Here is a 23,172-nt window from a genome sequence, read left to right as displayed (position 1 = left end):
GTTTGGAAGAGAACAGGCTTTGCGGCAAAGGCGCCCTGTGCGCCAGCACTTACGGGGTAGATCCCTGCCCTCCACCGTCCCCAGTCCCCACGCGGTCTCCGTGGTCTGCAGAGGGAAAACCATGAAACAATGGATCCCTAGGGACCTGGGGCTCCCTTAGAGGAGAGATCCTCACAAAGAGGGGCACTGCAAGGCTGTGGCTTTGCAAGAAGGTCTGGCCACCAGAATCCACCCAGCTGGGCACTCACTGCTGGCCACTGACCTCACAGGGACACAGGTGGGGGCCATCTGCCCACTCCCACTGAAAGGCTGGCCCCTGCCTTTTGTCCCCTCAACTTCATCCTCCTGCTGCAGGCATTGGGATCTCCCCAGGGACAGAGACTGGCCTCCTGACACTGACCAGAAACCACCTTCCCCAAAGGGCACCACTCAGGGCCTGCCCATCCTGACCCTTCTCCACCCCGCAGACAGACCCCTGCCCCATTGTCCAGGGACCAGCAAGGAGGCTGAGCAGCCCCATCCTGTGCTGGGAAACAGAGCAGTGACCTTCAAACGCCCCCTGGGCCCTGCCCCCACTGCGCGCAGACTGGCGCCAGCTCCTCTGAGCAGTGCCCGGGGCTGGGAGCAGCCCTCCTCCCTGCAGCTGCTGCTGAAAGCAGCCTTCAGAGCTGGGTGCACCTGCAGAGCTGGACCTGCCATCCTGGCTGGTGTGAGGACAGACGCCTCCTCACACACACACTCTCCAGGTGCCCTACAGGGTGCTGGGGAGGGGGATGAAGATGGTCTCTGGGGAAGGTCTTGTCAGGGCGCCTGTGACTCTGCACTCTCCCCTAGGTAGAGGACACCTGCCCCTCTTGAATGTGAGATCCAGGAGTGGTCCCAAGGAATCAAGCCATCACCATGGAGTTTGTGATGAAACAGGCCCTGGGAGGTAAGAAGTGGGACAGGCAGGGAGGGGGCTGTGGGACTGGGCCACCAGGGAGGGTACTGGCAGATACAGGGCACCCAGAGATGTGTCTCCCAGCTGGCACAGACAGCAGGGCCCCACGGCCACCTCGGACTTCACACAGGCCAAGGCAGCACCCTCGTGCCAGCCCCTCTGAGCCTCCTGGGCAGCCTTGGGGGACTGGAGATGGAGGAAGGCTCTGTCCTACCATGCTGCCCCTGGCATGGTAGGACAGAGCCTCTTAAGGGCTGAGCAGCCGCACCCGCACTTGGGGAAGCAGCACCCAAAGGTCGGCTTGGAGTTGGTCCTGTAGCAGAGCCCCAGAAAGTCAAGGAGAGGTGTGGGGTCTGCCTGCTGTGGGGTTGGGCTCCATGGTTTCATGCGGATAGGGAGCCATACCGTCCTCACAGAGGCATGGCTAACTGGACACAGGAACTGATAGGACAGCTCTGTGGCCTCCTTTGTGTATGTTGGGAAGGGCAGGCTCCCGCAGCCTGCAGAGTGCTGTTTGAAGGAGCCCTGTCCCCATTGGCCCAGGGCCATCACTGTGGCCAGAGGCTGCCTGGACTGGAAGCTGCTAGAAGATAGTGGGCTAAGTCCCTGACTGGGGTGCCAGGGCAGTGGACAGAGGGTCTGGTCCACGTTGGCACAGGTGTACTTGATTAGGACCGTTAAGTCAGCTCAGGCCCACAGAGTCTTGGGACTGTCCTGGTTGGGTCTCAAGTCCACCCACAGCTGTCCACTCTTGGCCCCTCAGCTCCCTTGGTGCCCAGAGCTCCCTGTGAGGGGAACATGTGGCCAGTGCCCAGTTCTCCCACTCCCTTGGTGGCCTGCATGGGGAACATCCTGGCCCTGCGTGGCTTCCAACAACCACCGCGTCACCAGACGTGATTCAGGGACAGGCTGGCACCCTGCATCGGGAGGGACCCGGGCTCCACCAGCCCATCCCAGGCTGTCACAGATAATTAATCAGGTGACTAATTCAGGCCTGAGGTGGGCTTTTAGGGAAACTGAGCCTTCTGACTTGCTGTCTGCGAGGCTGGAATTAGCGGGTGATTGCCAGCCGGGAGTCCCTCTTTGTTCCATGTCAGCCCAAAGTTTTTCCTGCAGTGGTGCCAGGGCGGGCTGTGCCAGCTCCGTGGGAGCCCTGGGGGTGGCCAGTGGGCGAGCGTTGGGCTGCGGCCCCATGCTGGGTGCCAGGCTGCGCAAGGTGCAGAGAACTCTGGGTTTGTTCTGTGTTCCTGCTGTGGAGACTGCAGTGGCCAGCGCTGGGCGGGGCTAGCAGGCAAGGCTCTCTGGCAACCTGTCTTGGCTCCAAGGTCTTCTCCCTGCGGGCGTCACTTTGGGCTCAGAGTGCATGTGAGCAAGATAGAGACAGAGACTGGGACGGATGGAGGAAGGGGGACAGCTTCACAATGAAGGTCAGAGGTCGGCAGAGACCCCAAGGGACAGACCAAGCCCCAGACCCGGAGAAACCGGCAGGTGGGAGAGCAGGAGAGGCCCAGGAAGCCACCAGAGAGCCAGGGACAAGAAAGGAAAGAAAAGAGCAGCCCAGAAACAGAGACCAAGGAACAGAAAGAGAAATGCACTCAGGATGCAGGGGGACAGACGGGGAACGGAGCTGCCGAGAATGAGACTTTCAAGCTGAGAAGCAGAGTCGGGCAGGACCACACAGAGGCTCACGCAGGAGGTGCCTGGGGAGACTTTGGGTCCTGGTGACCCGCTGCAGACAGGCCTCACTGCCATGCTGCCTAATTCAATCTTTCTTCTCTTCTGCAAGCTGTGTCCTTTGAGAGGAGGGAGTGGCCAGGGGACATATGTCTCAGGGTCTTGTCTGCTCTGTCCCTGAGTCTCAGGCAAGGCTCCTGTGGGGACAGAAGGTGCGGGGCAGCAGCTGAGGTCGCAGGCCACAGGCTCTGCACATACGAGGCCCTCTCTGTTGGTCTTGTCCCCTCTGGGACTCCAGGTCCAGGATGGCATGTCCTGTTGCAACGCAGGGCCCTAGATGGGGGAGGAATGGACTCTGGATCAGGCTGGGCCATGGACACACAGTGCCCCTCCTTTCCAGGGAGACCCAGCCCTTGCACACACCCCTGAGCTGGTGGACGTGTCCAGGGCAGGCTGCAGACTGTGCAGCTGCTCCAGCTGGTGGGCCTGCAGGGTGTGGGGAAGGGCCTGGCCAGCAGTGCCTCCTCCAGCCCGGGCCCGTTCCCTGGTCAGCTGACACAGAGCTGGTACCACGTCTGCCAAGCTCAGCCTGGCAGGCCTCTCCCACCCTCCTTCCCACCCAGCCCAATGGCCCAGTTACCGTCCCTGGCCTCGCCACGTCCTGTGACCTCTGCACCACGGTCCCTGCACACACAGCCACCAGTGTCTCCTGCACTGCATTCTCATGGCCCCTGAAGTGCCTTCCCCACCTGTCACCACCAAGGTGCCCTGAGGGAGCAGCTGACTCCAAGGCCCCTCTAGTCCACGTCCCCAGAACTGGGCAGTCCTATGTCCCTCGGGGCTCACAGTGTGCTATGGGTTGACACCTGCCACCCTTAAGGCCACGGTTCGAGGGCAGTGCTGCCTGGCAGGTCTGACCACACTGCCAGCCTGGCCCTCGTGGGCACCCTGGGATCCTGTGCCCATGGCCAGGCAGGGCTGGGAGGAGAGTTCTCTTGGGACTAAATTGGGGCACTTGGCATCCAGCCTGAGGCCGTTTCTTCTCGTAGGAGAAGGCCCTTGTGGCCTCAGCAGGCCTTGGACCCCCAGGGTGCATCATGGCCGTCATTCAGGCCTCTGCCACCCTCTGTGGGGACAGGCCACCTCCTGTGGTTTTGCCCCCTCTGGGACTCCAGGTCCAGGATGGCATGTCCTGTTGCAGGTGGCCAGGTGCTCTGGCCTCATCTGTGAGGACCTGGGACTGGCTCCTGAGCCATAGGGCACACATGGCTGGAGATGGCCTGGGCCCCGGGCTGTGTTTTCACCAGGGGGAGAGTGGGCATTGCGGGTGGTGGCCCAGATGATCTCGTTCTGCCACACCACCTTGGTGTGACCCCCTGTGTCCAGAGCATGCTCAAGTCCTCGGGAGTGGTGCAGGGATGTGGAGCCCTGGTGGGTGAGAGATGGGACGGGGGTGTGAGCATGTGTGAATGCCAGGACCTCAGGGGCCAGGGCAGGCTGGACAGTGCTAGCCCACACTGTCCAGGCAGCTCCAGGACCCCCCAGCATGGTCATTGTGGACAGTGTCTTATGGGGAGTCTGCCCTGGGCCTAGCACCCTGGGCTCTGTGTCAAGGATGAGGCATGTCCCTGTCCTGTCCCACTCCCAGGGCCTGGACGGGCTGATCTGCTGGACCCTTTCCTGTCCACTCTTCCCTTGATTGGGTCTCAGCAGCTCTATGTGTTGAGGCCTCCCTGGCTGTCCCTGAGTTGGGCGGTCGAGGGATGCTGCCCAGGCCCAGGTCCTCAGGTGTCTGGGAGGACACTGGAGCTGTGTGCTGAACTGGGCAGCATGTGAATAGTTCCAGGTGAGGAGATTGCTTTCGGAGGGCAGTAACAGAGCCAGAGGGAGAGCAGCTCATGTGGGTGACAGGGGTCAGGTGGCTTTGGTGCCCTAAGTGTAGCTTTCCACTCTGCCTGCTCCTCTGATTCCAAGGTGACTGCTGCTGCCCCCACATTGCATCACCAGTCCAGGGAGGCGCTGAGGCACAGCCTGTTACCTGTTCAGCGCTCTGTTAGTGGAGACTCTTAGTTTCCATTTAGGCGTCCCTGGCTAGAGGGCTAACACTCAAGAAGGGAAGTACTAATTTCCAGGACCCCCAACCTTGAGCCCCTGCGACAGGTGTGTCCTCCTCCTCCACAGGTTAAGTGCTTGAGAGTGAAATACTCACACTTGGGCCTCTCTGAGGATGCCGCTCTCCTTGGCCGGCAGAAGCACCTCTTGCCCCAGATCCCTGGCAGCCTGAAGGACACTCCAGGCAAGAGCCTCCCTCCGCAGCCCTGCAGCTCCCCTCCCCTCCGGAGGGTGCAGCTCACGAAGGCTGGCTGGTTCCCTCACTGGCTGGCAGGAAACTGGCTGGGATGCGAGCTGTGTTTTGACAGTGCCCGCGTGGGGGCTCTCAGCAGTGTTTGCCAACATCCCCCGCTGGGGGTGGGTGGACGGGCGGGGATCCGCGATGCCTCAAACAGCTGCAAGTCCAGGCCCCCACCCTATGCCACCAGCCAGGGGCCAAGGAGGGCTGGGCCAGGGGATGTGGCACCCCTGTACCCTTGGGCCAGGGGAGGCCCTCCTTCCAGCTCCACCCAGCCCCTGGGGGTGCTGAGGCTCCTGTTCCAGGTGGCACGGGGCAGGACACAGTCCTTCTGAACTGCCCTGCCGTTGGCTGGGGACTCCCAGAGGTGCAGCCTGCAGGGACAGCCGGGAGGGGGACTCTGGCAGGGGCTGTGGAAGGCCCGGTCAGGCCCCGTTTCTCCTGCCTCTGCTGCAGGCTCCCAGTTTCTCACTGTTGTCCTTGTCCCCAGCTGGTGCCCTGGGGGTGTCCAGTGACACTGCTGAGCCACATTTCCTCACCTCCTGCATCTGGTAAACATGGTTCCCCCTCTGTTCCATAGGACCAGGGCCTCTGATTTCCTTTTTGCAGAGTTAATGACCTAGCAGGGTGTAAAACGTTGTTTTAGTAGCTCCTATGTGAGGGGTCTCAAAAATGTTCCCATGGGAATAGGGATGGGCTCTGAGGCTGAGGTGCTAGGTGCTGATTCTGGGTGCTGAGCACTGGCACTGGGTACAGGTACTGGTGCTAGGTGTCAATGTTGAGTGCTGGGTACAAATCTGGTACTTGGTGCTAGGCACAGGTGTTGGGTGCTGAGTGCTTTGGCTGGGTTCTGGTGCTGACTACTAAATACTGATGCTGGGTGCAGATGCTGGTTCTGGATGAGGAACACTGGTGATGAGTGCAGGTGTTGGTGCAGGGTGCAATGTTGAGCACTGGGTGCAGGTCCTGGTATTGGGTGCTAGGTACTAATGCTAGGTGCTGGTGTTGGTGCTGGGTACAGGTGCTAGGTGCTGGGAACTGGTTTGGGGTGCTGGATGTAGGTGCTGGGTGCAGGGCCTGGGTGCAGACTGCAGTCTGGGAGGTGGAGGACTGGTTGTCGCAGCACCTGCTCCTGGCCTCTGTGTTCTGACATTTCCCAGCTGGTTGCACGCTGCGGGAGGGAGGCCCCTGCGCTGAGCCTGTGGGAGCTCTCCAGGGCCCCCAAGGGCCCTGCCCAACTCTGTCCTCTGCCCCCTCTGCAGAAGAGGTGTCAGGCGGCACTGCCATCTTTCCCACCAGAGCTGGTGCCCGGTCCCATGAGTGGCAGCATGAGTGGAGGGAGGTGACGGCCATCCTGAGGCTGGTGGCTGTGCCATCTGTCGCCATGCCTGGCAGTTTGGGTTCACTGATTGGCGTTTTCATCTCGCCTGTCTCCTTTGTCCTCTCCCAAAGGCCAAGATCAGACACTGCCTGGCGCCCAGCTCCATGGGCAAGGACGCAGTGCTGGCTGGGCAGGCCTCTGAAGGAGGCCTCCCTGAAGCGTGCCGTGGGTGTGGAGCGGTCTCAGGCCAGCACACGAGGGTTTGCAGACCACGGGAGCAGAGGAGGGGAGAGGCTCCTGGCACGTGGGGCACAATCCAGACCAGCAGCAGGGAGACCAGGCTTTGCCTCCATCCCCTGCCCCCAGGACTGGCAGGGCTGGACACTGCACCGTCTGAGCTGCCCAGCAGGGTGCCCCGGGCCATCCTCACAGGTCAAGGTGAGGGTGGGGGAACCAGGGGGGCCAGGGCCAAGCATCGGGTCAGCAGGTAACCAGGATGCGCAGCAGCCTCAGCCTCACAGCACTGTCCAAGTGCCCCCCAACAAGGGCCTGGCACTGGGGCCCAGCAGGCCCAGCTTTCAGAGGGGCCGGCAGCTGCCTCAGTGCCACGCAGGGGAGGGGTCTTCTGACCTTGACCAGTGGGCCGAGAATCAGAGGCGGAGGGGCCTGCTGGATGGCAGCCCTGGCCTGCCCAGCCTCTGTCTCCTTGACCTGGTCATCTGTCCCCCACCCTCTCTGGCCACAGGGTCGACTTGTTGGATGGCCAGGGATGGGCAACTGACCAGGGGATGTTCCCAGAGGAAACCGGAGGGTGGCAGCCAGGGCCTGGGGGCTCGAAGGAGTGAGTGGTACGTGGAGGGTGGCTGTAGAGCTCCTCTGCCCTGAGTGGCCAACACCCAGAGACCCTGGCATCCTGCCTCACTTAAAATTCCTCTGCAGAGCCTGGCACCGTGGTCGCTGTGCTTCCAGCTACGGGAAGGGGTCCCCATGAGCCCAGGTGCTCAGCTGGCCTCGGCAACCAGTCAGGCCCCCCTCTATACCCACAACTAAAAGCCCCTTGTACCTAGCCTGGAACCGCCCCTCTGGGCTCTGCTTGGACTCTGCTTGGACCACTGCTCCTCCAGCTAAACCAGCAGGCCCTGGGTGCCTGGCTTGGCCTCCTGCAGAGTAGCCCACCTCTGTCCATGGGGCCTGTGCTCAGTGAGGAGGCTTGCAGCCCATCTTGGGTCTGACCTTGGTCATCTTAACTTGCAAAAATTTTTCCTTAGGCCTGGGGCTGGGGCTCAGTGGGAGTGTGCTTGCCTGGCAGGTGTGAGGCAGTAGGTCTGACCCTCAGCACCGCTTAAAAATAAATAAGCAAAATAAAGGTACTGTGTCCAACTACAACTGTAAAACAATGCTCCCTTACAGGCTCCACGTATGTCTTCTTACTACAGGAACAGAATTCTGTTTCTAAGACCCCACACCCTTTAAACCCTCACGGCAGCTCTAGTTGCCAAGAGGGGCCAGGGGCGCCGTGTCCTTGTCAGGGAGCCAGCCAGCAGGTGTCTTTTCATTCCTGGTGGCCAAGGACCCGGAGACAGTGCAGGACATGGCCCGTGTCTGGTGTCACACAGGGCACTGCCAATGCCCCCGCCAGACCCGTGCCACTTCTTTGTGTGAGACATTCAGAGGCCTCCCTTCTGGCTGCCCTGTCCTTTTTTTTAAACATTTTTTTTTTATTTGTAGATGGACAGAATCTTTGTTTTATTTATTTATTTTTTAATGTGGTGCTAAGATCGAACCCAGTGCCTCACGCACGCGAAGCAAGTGCTCTACCACGGAGCTACAGCCCCAGCCCCTTCCCTGTACTTTATATTATTTTATTTTAATTATTTTTTAGTTGTAGATGGATGCAATAGCTTTATTTTATTCATTTATTTTATGTGGTGTTGAGAATCAAACCCAGGGCCTCACGTGTGCTAGGCGGGCGCTCCACCATGGAGCCACAGCACAGCCTGTGTTTACTTATCTTATTTCACTTTTTGGTCCTGGGGTGAACCCAGGGTGCCTTGCACTGAGCTGCCCTTGCTCAGCACTTTTGTTCCCTTTGAGGCGGGTCTGGCTGAGCTCCCTTCGGAGGGGCTGGGTGGCAGGAGTGGCCCCGTCCTCCTGCTCCTCCCACCTCTGGCTCTCTGGAGGGCAGAGGTGGAGGCTTCCCACGACCTCTCTTTTCTCAATAGGTGGGAAGCGTCTTGATCTCGGCTCTGGTCACACAAGTGATATTTACAAACACCTTTAACACACAAGTATATTCTTATAAAAGTAGTGACTTCCACTGTAGAGAGCGGAGACAGCGGCAGAAATGCCCAACTCTGATGTGGAAGCAGCTGCTGGGCCTGCCATGGGCCTCTGCCCCTGCCTAGCCTGTCCTGGGCCTGGCCTGCACTCACGCGGGACCCCAGGATGCCCCAGGCTGGGGAGCTGAGTGGCCGGAGGCGACTGCCCGTGAACTCCACAGTGGATTCCCCGTCCTGTGGAGGCTGCAGGATGGCCTCGTGATCTGGGATATTTTAAAGGGCATGAATGAGTAGCAGGGTGAGGGCTGGGTGGGTCGCCAGGCAGGGGCCCCCTGGCCACCAGCCCCCTGGCCGCAGAGGCCCCTCTGGGTGCTGCACAGGTTCTCCAGCTCCTCCCGAAGCACCCTCTGACCCTGGAGTTGCCTGCTCAGGGAACTCTGTCCGTCTGGCAGGGTTGGTGGAAGCTTGTCCTTTGGTGATGAGGTTCAGGATAAGTGTGGCCTGAATCCAGGGACAACCTGGTGTGGGGACTGGCTAGTCCTGCGGCCCTGAGGCCTGAGTCAGCAGGTCTTAGGGAGTTTTGTTGAGTACCTTCGCAACTTGTGGCCTCTGAAGTCAGCGGTGATTTCAGCCAGGATGGAAGGAGGAGCGGGCACATCCTCGCCCGCGGCCGCACTCGGGCCGCAGCCTCTCCCTCTGTTTAGGATGAGGAGCTTCACGGGTTTCTTCTGATGCTCAGGGCATCACACTCCCCATGGCCCTCAGCTGATGGCTGAGTCACTGGACTGTAAAACTGCCCCCGAGGAGCCGGACAGACGTGTGGCTGAGCCTCACCAAGCCCTCAGTCTGTTCGTGGTTAGCCTTGGGCTCCTTGGATCCCTCCCTCTCCTGGCAGCAGCCCCCGGCACAGTATTTTTTACGCAGGTAACCGTGCCAGCCACAGGGTAGGCATCTCTCCCTCCTGAGCACCTTCCTGCCCTTCCTTCTGACTGGTGGCTCTGTACTGTCACTGCGGAGCTGTTTGTGTGCCTATCCTTTCTGAGACAGGTGCGTGGGTGGTAAGGAGGGATCTTTATGGGTATAAAACTGCAGGTTGGAAGAGTCCCCTGGACTTTGAGGCTCCTCTCTGCTCTTCTAGACCACGTTGAGGCTAGGGGAGTTGGAGCCGGTTCTGGTCCAGGGCTTGTGTGCAACCCATATCTCTCTGCTGGCATCGAGAAACCACCAGGCCTGGAGGCCTTGCCTCGCCCACCCCCTGGTGTGAGCCTGGAGTCTGGGAGCCCGGTTCCCATTGCTTCTTTGTGGGCTCTGTCTCTGCCCTGCTGCTACCCTCTCTGGAGCTCCTGGCACTGCTGCTTCCTGACATTCTGTCGACATCTTTCATTCTACTTTCTGGGATAGTTCCAAAACTTTTTCTTCTAACAATCTGATTTCTATTTTCTCCATTGGTAATTTCAAGTGTTCTTCACTCCTGGGGACTAAGCTGGGCTCCTTCTCATCTGAGCCTTGGTGCTCTGTTTATAGGAAGCATTGGAGGTGGCAGATCCTGGCCTCCGGCACTGGCCTGAGCAGTGTGGACGTGGCATTGGACTTCCAATGCCTCGCTGTATCCTCCTGTCCTTTCCTGGCCTGAGTGTTTGTTTGGTTTGCTTCCTGCTGGGAGTGTCCAGGTGCATGCCCGCGTTCCACGTGCCGGGGGAAACCTGGCTGGCAGTCCGTCATGCTCCTGTGGGGCACTTGGGCTCTGAAGGGGACCGACATGGGTGTGTTCAGGGACTTCCCCCTGGGCAGACTCTATGGCCTTTGTGGGGCTGTGGTTCTACTTCTCAAGAAGGATCCTGGGGAGCTGGACCACCGTTGGAAGCAGCTATGGGCGGGGCTGAATGAGGACTCTTCTTTCAGGACATAGGTCTCCCTACTGCCCACCTGCAGCTCCATGGTCCCCTGCCCTGCACAACACCTGGGGACTGGTTAACTGGGCATGTCCGTTCTGTTTCTCCAAGGAAGTGACCTCTGGATATCCCAGTAGGGCTTGGGCACTGGGGTCTCCAGGGAGGGGAGCCCGTGGCCTCCCACATGCCTCAGCCCAGGCCTCGCCGGGTGCTGTGCGTGGCCAGTGGCTTACTCTGTCTGCTCTGGCCTGCACATCGGCCCCCACCCAGCTTGGTGCCTCTGTGGCCCTGCTCTCATGCTGCCCGTGGCCTCTGGGAACGGTGTGGTCGGGCGCCCTGCTCTCTGCCCCGCCTCGGTCAGCATGTGTACAGCTCTTCTGCCGGTTGTGGTGGGGGTCTTGGCGCAGCACTCTGAGGGTCACCGGGTGCAGGTGAGCACCGCAGCCCAGGTGGTGGTGCTGTGTGGGAAGCAGAGGGCGGCAGCTCTGCTGGCCATCTGCCATCGTTTTTCTTTAGAGCACATGTGACCTTTTCACTTCCTGTGCTGCTGGGAGCTGAGCCTGGGCCCCAGTGTGAGCTTGGCAGATGCTGATCTGAGCCCCACCCCTCCTGTCATCTGGAGGTACAGCTGTGGCCCTGGTGGCTGGTCCTTCAGGACATATCCTGTTGGAGCATCCACAGGTGGGCTCAGATCCCCAGTCGTCCTGGGGGTTATCTGATGTACATGCCCCCCACTGTGCCCCAGCACAAGGCCTGGGCAGACAGCTGCCGGTCCAGTGGCACATCGGTCTCACCTTATTTTTTGGGAAAGGGCCTCACAGAGTTGCTCTGCTGCCTCTGGCTTCCATCCCAAGCCCCGTGCATTTCTGTGGTCCGGCTTCCCTCCGGGGTGCGCTGGCCTGGCGACGCCTGACTGGCCCAGACGCCCACCTCTTGGGGTGTAGGTGCTGGTTTCCTGGTGTGTCCCGGGCCCTGCACCGGGGCCAGCTGCTGGGACCCACGGGCTCCTGTCTGGCCTCCAGGGTGTGGGTGGGCAGAGCCCTTTGTGCCTTGCTCCCTGCGCTGCCTGGTACAAGACCCAAGGCTTCCTTGTCTTTGGAAACTCTGGTTAAAAGGCAAAGCTTTTCAAATTGGGTAAAAACATTAAGCTCCAGCCCTGGGAGCTGCAGAAAGCCCACCTGAGACAAAGACTAGCAGAGAGAGGGGACACGAGATGCCATGGCATCCACCCAGAGAGCTGCGCGGCCAGCAGGAGCCCTCCCCAGGAAGGAGTCACGTCCATGGCCAAAGACACAGCTGTCCTGCCCAGCTCCACATGGAGCTGAGCTCCCACCGCAGGAACACAGGAAACATGGACACACTGGGTCCTGGGTGAGAGTCCAGGTCCACCCTGGAGAGGCCCAGAGCCGAGCACCGTGAGCAAGTGTGAGACTGGGCAGCACTGGTACCATCCAGCCACTGTGGACATGCCACATGCTCTGAGAGTCACCCGCGTGGGGTGGTGAAGCTGGCCCCACAAGGTATTGGGTTCCAGGGCTGCACAGGGTGTCCCTTGACTACTGTGGGACAGAGGAAGAAGTGCAAGGAGCCCCTGACCTTCCCAGCCATGACTCACACTGCAGGCCTGGCCTGGAGGAAGCAGGTTTCTCTGCTCACAGTTCAGAGGCTTCTGCCATCGACATCAGGCTCTGTTGCTGGCTTTTAGCCTGTGGCCCTCTATCCCACCCTGGCAGATTGCAGCGGAGGAAGCTGCAGGAAGGGCCAGGCTGGTGGCCAGCCCTCAACATGGCTCTGGCCCCAGCCCTGGCCTGGCCCACCTCCTGAGCCCCAGGATCTGAGCGACAGGCTTCCTGGACAGCCAGGGGGTCAATGGCAACCCCAGGGGAAGCAGAAAGTACCGTGAGTAGATGGACACTGGGAGATGGACACAGTGTTTAGAGGGGAATCTGTGTGATGAGACTGTCAGCGGGCTCCTGGGCCCACGTTAGCGTGGGCAGCGTGAGTGGAGGACGCCGTAAGTCTAGCCTCGCGGTGGGGAGGCCCTTTTGAGAGACAGTGGGCAGAGCTCTGAGAGGTGCTCCTGGGACCGTGAGGACCCCAGAGGCAGAGTGCCATGACGGAGGAGTGGGGGCAGAAACCAAGAAGACCCAGTGTCCACTTGCTCAGCCACTGCAGTGGCCCCTGAGGGGTGCTGGTGTTGGGGTCCTGGGTGGGAGCAGAGTTGCCGAGCCACCCTGCCATTCTCCTTAAAGCTCCCCCCGTCCTTCTTTGTTGTCCAGGGACTGAACCCAGGGGAACTTGACTATGGAGCTGTATCCCCTGCCCTTTTTATTTTGAGACAGGGCTGTGCTAAATTGCCTTGAACTTACAGTCCTATCTCCTGAGCTGTTGGATTACAGGCATGGCCACTGTGCCTGGCTGTGGCTGTTCTTAAACAGTTTATTCTTGAGAATACAAACCATGAGGTCTATATTCTCCAAAGAGGATGAGGATGACTAACAGACTCACTGGAAGATGCTCAGCCTCCTTAGTCATGAGGGAAATACAGATTCAACTGTAACCAGGAGCCACATCACACCTACTCAGGATAGTGAGGACCGAGAGGCCGCGGCAGGTGGTCAGTTTGTGGGGAGGCAGGCTGGGCACACCACACTGGGGGAAGCGTGGCAGTTCCTTAGAGGTGAAACCTAGACTCACTGCACAACCGCACCATCCCTTGCTCAGAACTTACAGGCAGCTGTAGTGCACTGACCTCCCCATGGGCACCAGCAGAGCTGCCGGCAAGCAGGTGTGTCCACAGGGTGACCACGGCCAGGGCCGCAACACTCTGCATGAGTGCAGCTCCACAGGGGAGCCCTTGCAGCCGTTGAGCCAGCCGCCGGCCATGAACTGTGATGTCCTGAAGGAGGCAGTGTCAGGCGCTGGGGTGGAGGGGCCCCTGGCCCACCGTCTCCATCAGGATGTCTGCAAGATGTGTGCAAGTGCCCCAGCCCTACAGGGTGCCGAGTGTCGCTCACACCTCCATGCGGCTGCTTAAAAAGGGGTTCTAGCTGGTGTGGTGTTGCACGCCCGTAACCACAGAGACTCAGAAGACTGGGCAGGAGGATGAGAAGTTGCAGGCCAGCCCCAGCAACTTACTAAGATGCTCTCTCAAAATAGAAAGTAAAAAGGCATGGGGACATGGCTCAGTGGCCCAGCACCTGGGGTTCAACCTTGGGTACCAAAAAGCAAGTAAAAATAAAAGTGGATTCTGTGCCCATAGCACACCTGTCCCTGTTTGTGGCAATTCTGTCACGGTTGTGTCATGGGCCCCTCTGTCACTGAACCCCTTGGCCGTGTGTAGAGAGAGAGGGCAGTGGACAGGCAGGGCAGGGGTTTCTGCTGGCCCTGGGCCCCTTGCAGAGGAGAAGGGAGAGCTCACCAGCCCTACCCCGCCCATCCCTGCCCGGCCCCAGCAGTGGGGATGCAGGACATTGTCAGCTCCGAGTCTGCAGGAGCAGAAAGCAGAAAGCTGCTGGGGGCGTGGGGTGCCCGGAGTAGCACGTGGGGCACGCGGCTGATATGGTGGCTGCGCCTCCGGACAGTGTGGGGTCAGGAGGCGCAGGACACTGTCGTAAGAGCCGCTCTCAGGCCCTGAGAGAGTCCCTGGCTGTCTTCCTGTAGAGTCCTGGGGATGCAGACTGCTGCCCCTTCTCTGGTGGCATCTGCGCTGTGACGCAGGCTGGAGCTGGTCCTGCGCTGTCTCTGTCTCGCTGTCTGACTCTGGGTTGATTGTTAGCACTGCTTGTATGCTAATTTCACAGAAATAACCCAGAGGATTTCCTTCTGTCTTCTCCATTCCAAGAACATTCTAAATATCATGGGAATTATCTTCTCGTCAATGTTGAAAGATCCCATCTGTGAGTTCTTAGAGATCGTTGCTTTTTACATTTTTGGAGAATGTACTTCATTCAGCTTGTGGTGTGTTAGGACAGAGCGTGCGGCTGTTTCTGCTGGCCCTGGGCCCCTTGCAGAGGAGAAGGGAGAGCTCACCAGCCCTACCCCGCCCATCCCTACCCAGCCACTTTCTGTTTACAGTATTCCCAGCTCTTTCCCCTGCTGCGGGGCATCTCACACTTGCTGCCTGCCCCGGTTTGCAGAGCCACATCCCGCGCCAAGGACTTTGGGCTGTTGTCTTCTGAGGCTCAATGCTGCTGTTGGCTCCAGGTTCTGTCCTCTGTGGAGGCTGAGGGAGCAGTGTGGCCCTGGTCCCCAGCTGTCAGGAACCTGCCTGCTCAGGACTGCATGGCGAGCCCAACCCTCTGGTTCTACAGGGCTGGAGCCTCACTATAGATGCCGTGCTGGGCTCCACACGTGCTGGTGCATCTGGTGTCTGTCCTGCTGTTCCTGGGCCAGGCCCTGTCTGGCCAGGTGTGCTGACTCTGAGAAGCACGTTGAGTCTCTGAGGCTGGCTGTTGTGGGAGACAGAGTTATGAGTCATCTGGAATTTACATTTCTCTTTCTATAGTGATAAGATACATATGACATGGAATTTACCATTTCAGTCTGCTTACGTGCAGGGCTCAGTGGCAAGAGCCCAGCCACAGTGCCATGCAGCCAGCTACTCTGCTTCCAGAATGTTCTCCTCCAGCCAGCCCAGCCTCCACCTCTGCTCCAGGCCTCACACGGGGAGTTGGCAGGACTGCCCTGAGCACCTGCTGGCTTCTTGCTCAGTGCAGCTTTGCTGCTGTGTCGATTTCTTTCTGAGCTGCTGGCCACGTCCACTGCTCTGTCGAGGCATGAGGGTGCCACTCTCCGTGCGTCTCTGCCCGCACTTCCTATTTTCTGCTTTGTGGTGGTCATGCTGGTGGGCCTGGGGGTCTTCCCTTGTGGTGCAGACTAACTTCTGACTGATCTTTCTAAGAACTCTGTGAGACTTGGAAAGGCCCCCGACACGTTTCTGGCTTGGTTCCATGCCAGCCTGGCATGCAGCCTCTGCCCTCCTCGACCACAGGAACCTGCTGTGCCTACCTAGAGCTCCCGCCTCCCTTTCCTGCAGCGGGATCTGTGACATGACCATCTGCAGGTGTCCCCCACCCACCCTCCGGGATGCCTGGGGTCCCCTGCCCTGGGTGCACCGAGACCCTTGGGCTGTGTCCGCTGCCCACTATAGGTGGCTGGGCAGTGTGTCTAGCCATGTACAGAGGCGTGGTGTTAGGGCTGTGGTGGTCCTAACACCCGTGTCCCTGTGTCCCTCCATGGAGTGTGTGATGTGTGGAGCCCACGTGTGCTAGATTCTGCAGGGTGCCTTCCCCACGGCCGTGGTGGCCTCTTTCCCCACAGAGCCTGAGCTTCCCCAGCAACGGCAATGGACATGAGCATATTGGGACACCTCCAGCCAGAGAACCCAGTGCCCCTCTGCCCCTGATGTCCCCAGTCCCGGGAGTCGCTTTCCCCTGAAGGCACATGCTTCTCTGGCATTTATTCTGCTATGTGAACCTGAATTCTGTCCAGACTCCAAAAACAGAGGCTGTGAGGACTTGGAGGTTGGATTGGAGGTGTGAAGGCTGCTCATGACGACAGGCTGGCCATGGACACCTTCATGATGTCACCATCCACCAGGACCCGGTGTCTCTCCCAGCCTTAGACTTTAAATGGATGATATCATCTTCAGCTACAGGTGTCCTCATCAAATTTATGCTTAAGCAGTTTGTGTCCTCTGTGCCCAGCTTGCTGTGAATGGACGGGCAGGGTTGTGAGCTCTCGGGGGTCTTGTGGAGCTCTGCGGGGGTCATTAGGGCTCCAGGGACGTTCAGACACTGGCGCCCCTGCCCTGTTCCTCAGGCTGCTTGGTGGGGCCTCCAGGAAGGCGGCCTGTGCCAGCTGAGCCCTGCCCTGGGTCCTTACCGCAGGTGCTCTCACCTCTCTCAGGGTGAGGTGAAATTGCCCTTTTCCTGTTTCTCTGCTTTAGAATTGGGCTGTGGTGGTTCCAACAGCCTCAGCTACGGACCTTTCTCACAGACACAGCATCCCACGTTTGCCAGAGTTAGCCAATCGAGGATCAAAAACATGTGGAAAGCCCTGAGTTGTCCTGAAAGCATAGATTACCCTGGAGGCATTGGTGCAGGTTCTGTGCAAACTCTGGCCACTGTTGGAGAGCAGGGGGAGCGGTGTGCTGTCCGAGGGAACCCACCAGCCACAAGGAGCGACTGGGTTGTGTTTATTTATTTTTCCCTTATTTTTTATCTGTGCATTGTAGTTATACCTGTGGATGGGATTTATTGTTACATATTTGTATCCTGTCTATTTTTAACTCTGTCTCAACTCCACAGTTTAATTTGTAGCAGCCCCAATTGAGCTGTGTCAAGAGCTGAGCACCCAACCTGGCATGCCTGTGATCCCAGTGGCTCCGGAGGCTGAGGCAGGAGTTTAAAGCCAGCCTCAGCAATGGAGAGGCACTAAGCAACTCAGTGAGGCCCTGTCTCTAAATAAAATACAAATAGGGCTGGGTTAGGGGCTCAGTGGTTGAGTGCCTCTGAGTTCAAACCCCGGTACCAAAAGGAAAAAAATAAAAAAGAGAGAGAGAGAGCTGAGCACCCATGGGAGGGCTCAGCTGCCCTTACAATGCCCTCAGGGGAGTGGGGGGAGAGACACTATAAGGTGCCAGCACTTCCCAAAGTGGGGAGAGCTAATGGCCTCCCTCATTTCAGTGTGAATCAGCTTGTTCTAGAGGCAGGTTTGCACAAAAGCAGTCCAGATTGCTGCTATGGTGACGTAGGCCCCCTCCTGGGTGATGCCCAGCCCTGCTCCCAGAGCCACCACAGGGCCACAGCTTGCCTGGCACCTGTGGTGTGGGCTGTGTTATAGTCTGTCCTGTGGCCCATGACACAGGAGATCAGGGCCATGTTGGGGCCTGAGGATCAGGAGCTTGTGAGGACAGTGGTGGCTGGCAGGGCAGGAACTGGGACCTTGGTGCCGGTGCCAGGCAGTGTCCTTGCTGCTGCCATCCTGGCCCAGACTTGGTGTCTGCATGCCACCCTTCTGCTCACAACCTGGAGGCCACCCTCTATGGGACACGGGGCCCAGGAGGACACAGGCCAGCACTCGGGGGCTCAGAGACACATGCGCGGCTACACTGTACCTGCCGACCACAAGCCCTCCCCATTGGAGGGCGCCAGGCCTGTGGCCTGACTCTGCCTTTCTGTCCCCAGGAGCCACCAAGGACATGGGGAAGATGCTGGGTGGTGACGAGGAGAAGGACCCTGATGCCGCCAAGAAGGAGGAGGAGCGCCAGGAGGCGCTGCGGCAGGAGGAGGAGGAGCGCAAGGCCAAATATGCCAAGATGGAGGCCGAGCGCGAGGTCATGCGACAGGGCATCCGCGACAAGGTGGGCACCACCTGGGCCGCCAGCGGGTCACCACAGGCTCTAGGACGTAGTCCTGGGGTCTCATCTGTACTAGGGGCTTGCCGTGGGCTGGCCCTCCTGCTCCTGAAAGGTTGGCCCTTTCTCCCGGGGCCAGGAGAGCCCTGCAGGAGGGCGTGGGCAGGACCCTGGCCTCCCTTGGGGTCAGTCCACCCCCAGGGAGGGGGCCCAACATTTTGGGTCTATAGGTGGCTGGGCAGTGAGGTCTGAGGAGCTGTGACGGGCAGTCATGTCTGCTTCTGAGTTCTCGGGTGACCTTTGACCTGGGGTTGCGGAGAGGACTATATCCTTGTCACAGGTGGGAAATAGGGGCAGAGTGGGCTCTGAGTTCAAGGCTGTGTTGGCAGAGAGGCCCATGTGTCTAGCACTCTGACTGCCACTGGGTCCGTCCCCCCCAGGAGCACAGCCCTGTGTGTCCACCCTCCTCCCTGCAGATGGGGTGGAGGCTTGGAGGAACCTTGGAGGAGGGCAGAGGCCCCACCCCTCTGTGGGCCTGCAGTGGTTGGGGGAAACTAGGTGCAGCAGTGGGAACAGGGGTCTCTGTCCAGGGTCTCTGGGTGGGGCTGGGTGGGGCAGAGTGGCCATGAGGCCACCCATGGCCCATGTGCCCAGTGTGGATCTTTGCCTCCCACACAGAGGTGGGCTTGGGCTAGGTTGGGACAGAGCTTTTCCTGGGTCCCTCCTGCAGCTGGTCTAGTGCCTAGCTCTGAGTGCCATAGGCCTGGTGGCCAGGAACATGGGGTGGGGGTGTTGCCGTAGTCCTCTGGCTCAGACTCCCTGTGATGCCCAGGCTGGGGGTGGGACGGCTCAGACCCTGGAGACAGCCAGCTCTGCTGAGCCTTGCGTAGAAACTAGACATGGGCAGAAGAAGTGGGTCGGTGTAGGTGATACAGCCAGACACAGCCAGGGCCCACAAAGGGCCATTTCAAGGGCTCCCCTCCCCACCCTGCCCCAGGAGCCTGCACAGCACACAGCCCTGTCCGTGTACACCCCAGTGACACCCCCTCCTCTGTCACAACACCCCCCTAGTCCCTGGATGGTTTCTGGGGTCCTGCAGGAAGCACCTGCTGATTTTCCTGGACAGCAGCTCATGTGTCCTCCCTGGCCCTACAGACCTGACCTGCTGCAGCCTGAGTCAGGCTGGGCCTCAGTCAGAGGTAGGTGGGGAGGCAGACCCCACCTCGGCCGTGTCCTGGCTGGCAGTGTATCAGGAGAGGGCATGGGTGGGAGGAAAAGGGAGAGGGAGTCACAGACAGAGACAGCCATTCAGAGGAGAGACAGGCAAACAGGAAGAGACAGAGACAGGGAACAGTGATGGTGGAGAGCACAGAGCCGAGGGGAGGCAGGGATGGTGTGGTGGGATATGCAGAACTCAGGGTCAGGAGGAAAGGTAGAGGAAAAGGCCGGTGCCTTCTCCACTCTGTTTCCTTGTTTCCTGGAAATTTTAAAGAAATTCATCTTCCGGCAAGTTCAGCAAGCATGCACCAGGCTGGATTTGGGAAGAGACATGGAGAACACTGAAGCTACAACCTCAAAATTAGGCACTCTGGCTCAAAGGGGAGGGTGGTCCAGCAGGGAGAATCTACAGAGGCCTAACCCCGCCCCGCACCCCCCACTCCCCCACCCTCGCGCCAGGAGCTTCAGGAGGAGCCCTGCTGTGCTGCCTGATCCCACCCAGCAGGGAGCTCAGGAGGTGGTGGGCACCCATCCTCACACCTGCTGCCCAGACCCACGTCCTGATGCTGGCACAGGCCCTGACCTTGGGCCTTTGCAGCTGGTGCCCCATGCCCTGTTCCCCACAGGTGGAAAACCCAGCCCTGCCAGTCAGTTGTGCCTCCCCAGATGCCCTTGCTGGCCAGACCCTGCTGCTCACTGGCCCTGACGTCCCCAGCCTCCCCTGGGTGGCATGTACCCCATCTCAGGAGCTGGGGGGTGGGCAAGCTGCTGTCTAAGGCTTCCTGAAGATATGGAGCTGAGGGCTGAGCCCAGCTCCCGAATCTGTGAGCCTCCAGTGACCCAGGTTCCAACAGAGGGAGAGAGGTGGGCATACCATTTGGGTCTGTTTCAGGTGGTGGAGATCTTTCCTAGAGCAGTACCCTCAGTCCCCATCACAAAGCTGTGGAGTGTGTTGGGGCCAGGAGGGGAGCCTGGCACACCCATGCTTGATTTGCATACACATAACCTGATCTGTATGCTTACCATCTGATTTGCATATCCTCACCTGATTTGCATGTCCACCCCCTGTTTGTGTGTGAGCTGCTGGATTTGCATACGAACCACTGATTTGCATGTGCTTCCAGCCACCCACGTAAGGTGGCTGAGCCAGAACCTTCCTTCTGGGAAGGAGATGAGGCTCTGGCAGGAGTTAGCCTGTGTGGGTGCCCACCCAGAGTCTCCCTCCCTGGGTCCCCTGTGCTAGCTCAAGGCTCAGCCCGAGCTTGTGCGGATGCTGACAGGTTCCACGGGGTGGTCATGTTTGGGGCTCCAGTCATAGATTGGCACTTGTGGCCTCTCAACAGAGCTCTCAGGACTGCCTGTCTGACCTCCAATGTCAGCCCCTTGGGGCCTTGTCGTGGTCTGACCAGTGGCCCTTGAGCTGGCTAGTGGCTCCCAGGTTCTCTTCTTGGGGTGCTGCAGAGCCAGTCCCATCTGTGTGCTGGCCTGACCTAGTTTCTGGCTGCATCTCTGTCCAGCCCACACACATCTCCCCCCTCCCCTTCTGGCCCCAGGCTGCCGCCTGTGTGGGGCAAGGCTATCCTAGGAGGCCACCTAGGTGGGTGTGATGAGTGCCCGTTGCTGTTCTCCCACCCCACTGAGCTCCTGGTGCTGTAAGGTGCTGGCAGGTCATCCCGGTCAGCATGTTCTTGGGCTACCCTCTCACCTGTCACTGAGACCCTCCGCTCCCACCTCTGTTAAAGATGAGAGGGGCTGAGAGGACAAGGAAAACCCCCTTTACCTCTCCTTGGTTGGCAACCTCTGGTCAAGGTGTCTCTTACAAAGCCACTGTCACTGGATTTAGGGCCTCACAAACCCAGAATGATCTCATCTCCATCCTTACCTTATTACATCTGTGAATACCCTGTTTCCACTTGGGTTCAGTGGCTCATACATGCAATCCTAGCTCCTTGGCAAGTTGGAGGCCAACCTGGGCCCCTGGGTAAGCTCCTGTCTGGGGATGGGACTCGGGGGTAGAGTGCTTGCCTAGCATGCTTGAGGCCCTGGGCTTTTCTCCTAGCATTGGAAAAAACAAGAGACTTTGGGACAGACCCAGGAGATGAGAAGTGGGGTAGGCCGAGACGTGCAGGTGTGTGGGCCAAGGTCACACGTAAGTGGGATTCCAGGGCATTCTGGCAGGAACAGCTCACTGGCATCTAGGGCCCTTGGCCAAGTTGGGGGTATGAGACCAGATGGAGGACAAGGGACTGGGATGGGAGGCTACAGAGAAGGCTCTGGTTCTGGAGCTGGGCTCCAGGCTTCAGGGAGCAGGGCTGGAAGAATGGGTTTGGATCCCACACCTGCCCAGGCTATGCCCCACCTCCAGTGCCTTTTAGATGCTCCTCTGTTCTTTGGGTTTCCCTCCCCCACAGGGACCCCTTGTGGTGGGATCACTTCTCCTTGATGGGTCCTCCAGTGGGTGGTGGGTTGGGGGCTTCCTCTCAGGCCTTTCTCAGCCACTTGGAGCACATTCTGGGTCCCTGGCTTGTCCCCCAGTGCAGGCTGTTGTCTCGATCCCCTGGCCCTTTCTGCCTGGTGAGCCCCACAGAGGCAGGACCATATGAGCACAGCCCCTTGCCTGACCTGCCCTCCCTACCTCTCCCTGCAGTATGGTATCAAGAAGAAGGAGGAGCGTGAGGCGGAGGCACAGGCGGCTATGGAGGCCAACTCCGAGGGCAGCCTGACTCGCCCCAAGAAAGCCATCCCTCCGGGCTGCGGGGACGAGCAGGAGGAGGAGGATGAGAGCATCCTGGATACGGTCATCAAGTACCTGCCTGGGCCGCTGCAGGACATGTTCAAGAAGTAGCGCCCGACCTGGACAGCGCCGGGAGCTGGAGCCCCCGCCCCGCCCCCTGTACAGACAGACCCTTGCGGAGGCCCAGAAAGGACATCGGGAGCAGAAACAGCACCCCCAATGCCAATATAAGCCATAGTCCTAGGTCCATCCTGCCTGCGCCCCTCCCGCTTCGGGAGCCTCCACCCTTTCCCCGCACTGCCATCAACACCCCCAACCCTGGGTAAGGGCGCAACTCGGGGCCCCTGCAGTCCGTGCCCCTCTCCATGCTCCTTTGCCTGCTGGTGGTCGGCCCACCCTCCACTACTGTCCTTGCGTTTGCCGCCCACCCAGCCAGGTGGAGGTCAGGGACCTCAAGGGTCACCCCCTCGACCCTGGGTGCAACAGCCCTGCATGGGTGGCACTTGTGGGGGCTCAAACTCAGGAGCACAGCCATAGTGGGGGCCGGAGCTGGTTGTGCTGATTGGGCTGGGTTTGGGGGGTGAGCAGCTGGTGCCTGTGCCCCTCCTGAGGGCGGCCAAGCTCCAAGCCCTTACCCCATGCACCAACCTGGGTCACTGGACCCTGCTTCCGTCTTCCTGTCCGCTGGCTGCCCACCCCCCCACCCCCGCCTCTCCATTGCGGCCCCAGAATTCTCTGTCCCTCTCTTCTAAGGAATACCATGCCACGGGGAACAAAGCAATAGGTTTGTGGGATTCTCAGACAATCCTCTAGTCCCTAGACACCCCTTTGTAGCACGCACCAAGTCGGGCCTCTCCCTGGTGGCCTGTCCTCCATGGGGGTGGCTGTTGTTCCCCGGGGAACCCGGTAGGCACCCACTCCACTCCCACCTTCCAGAGCTAGGGAGGCCCGAGGTGCGGGACCGACGGTCTTGGTGGCCGGAGGGTGTGGGCCCTGGGCTGGGGCCACCAATTGGTCCCTCGTGCAACCCGGTGGAGTTTAGCCAAAAGGCCTGGCCACCTCGAGCCGCCCATCCCTGTTTGCCTCCATCCTGTTTAATTTGCACCACAATCCGTTGAATCTCAGGTAAATGAGGTCTCTGTATTTGATGAGTTTTATCTCCACCGAAAGGCCAGTTGTCTTGGTCCCCTGGCCCTTTCTGTTCACATCAAAACTTCATTAAGTGTCCACGAGTTGCTGGCCAGGGGCGTGGCCTGGGGCCTTCATGACCTTACATAGCTCTTTAGAGAAGCCATAACAATTAGACTGCAATACTAACTACGAACGCCCCTCTGTCTGTGGCAGGGAGAGCTCGCCTGGCACCCTGCGCCGCCCCTGCGCCTCTGGGGTCCGCGTCTTTTTAAA

General features: G+C 59.5%; 1 protein-coding gene across 1 annotated transcript; it reads left to right on the top strand.

The window, feature by feature from the left end:
• Positions 1-890: 890 nt before the first annotated feature.
• On the top strand, positions 891-22,168 carry Cplx1 (complexin 1). The gene is made up of 3 exons (XM_076865053.1): positions 891-931; positions 17,647-17,822; positions 21,682-22,168. The coding sequence occupies exons 1-3, from the start codon at positions 901-903 to the stop codon at positions 21,877-21,879; spliced, it is 405 nt and encodes a 134-aa protein (XP_076721168.1). The 5' UTR covers positions 891-900; the 3' UTR covers positions 21,880-22,168.
• Positions 22,169-23,172: the final 1,004 nt, after the last annotated feature.

Source organism: Callospermophilus lateralis, unplaced genomic scaffold (genome assembly GCF_048772815.1).
Source record: "Callospermophilus lateralis isolate mCalLat2 unplaced genomic scaffold, mCalLat2.hap1 Scaffold_9847, whole genome shotgun sequence".
Classification (NCBI taxonomy): domain Eukaryota; kingdom Metazoa; phylum Chordata; class Mammalia; order Rodentia; family Sciuridae; genus Callospermophilus; species Callospermophilus lateralis.
The sequence above is the reverse complement of the archived record's forward strand: the minus strand, read 5'-3'. Positions and strand labels throughout refer to the sequence as shown.

What these genes read in the sequence shown, in the direction of transcription:
- Cplx1 (XM_076865053.1), top strand. Translation starts at nt 901, where the DNA reads ATGGAGTTTGTGATGAAACAGGCCCTGGGAG. An exon ending in GATGAAACAGGCCCTGGGAG is followed by an intron (nt 932 to 17,646) that starts GTAAGAAGTGGG and finishes TTCTGTCCCCAG; the next exon opens with GAGCCACCAAGGACATGGGG. An exon ending in GACAGGGCATCCGCGACAAG is followed by an intron (nt 17,823 to 21,681) that starts GTGGGCACCACC and finishes CTCTCCCTGCAG; the next exon opens with TATGGTATCAAGAAGAAGGA.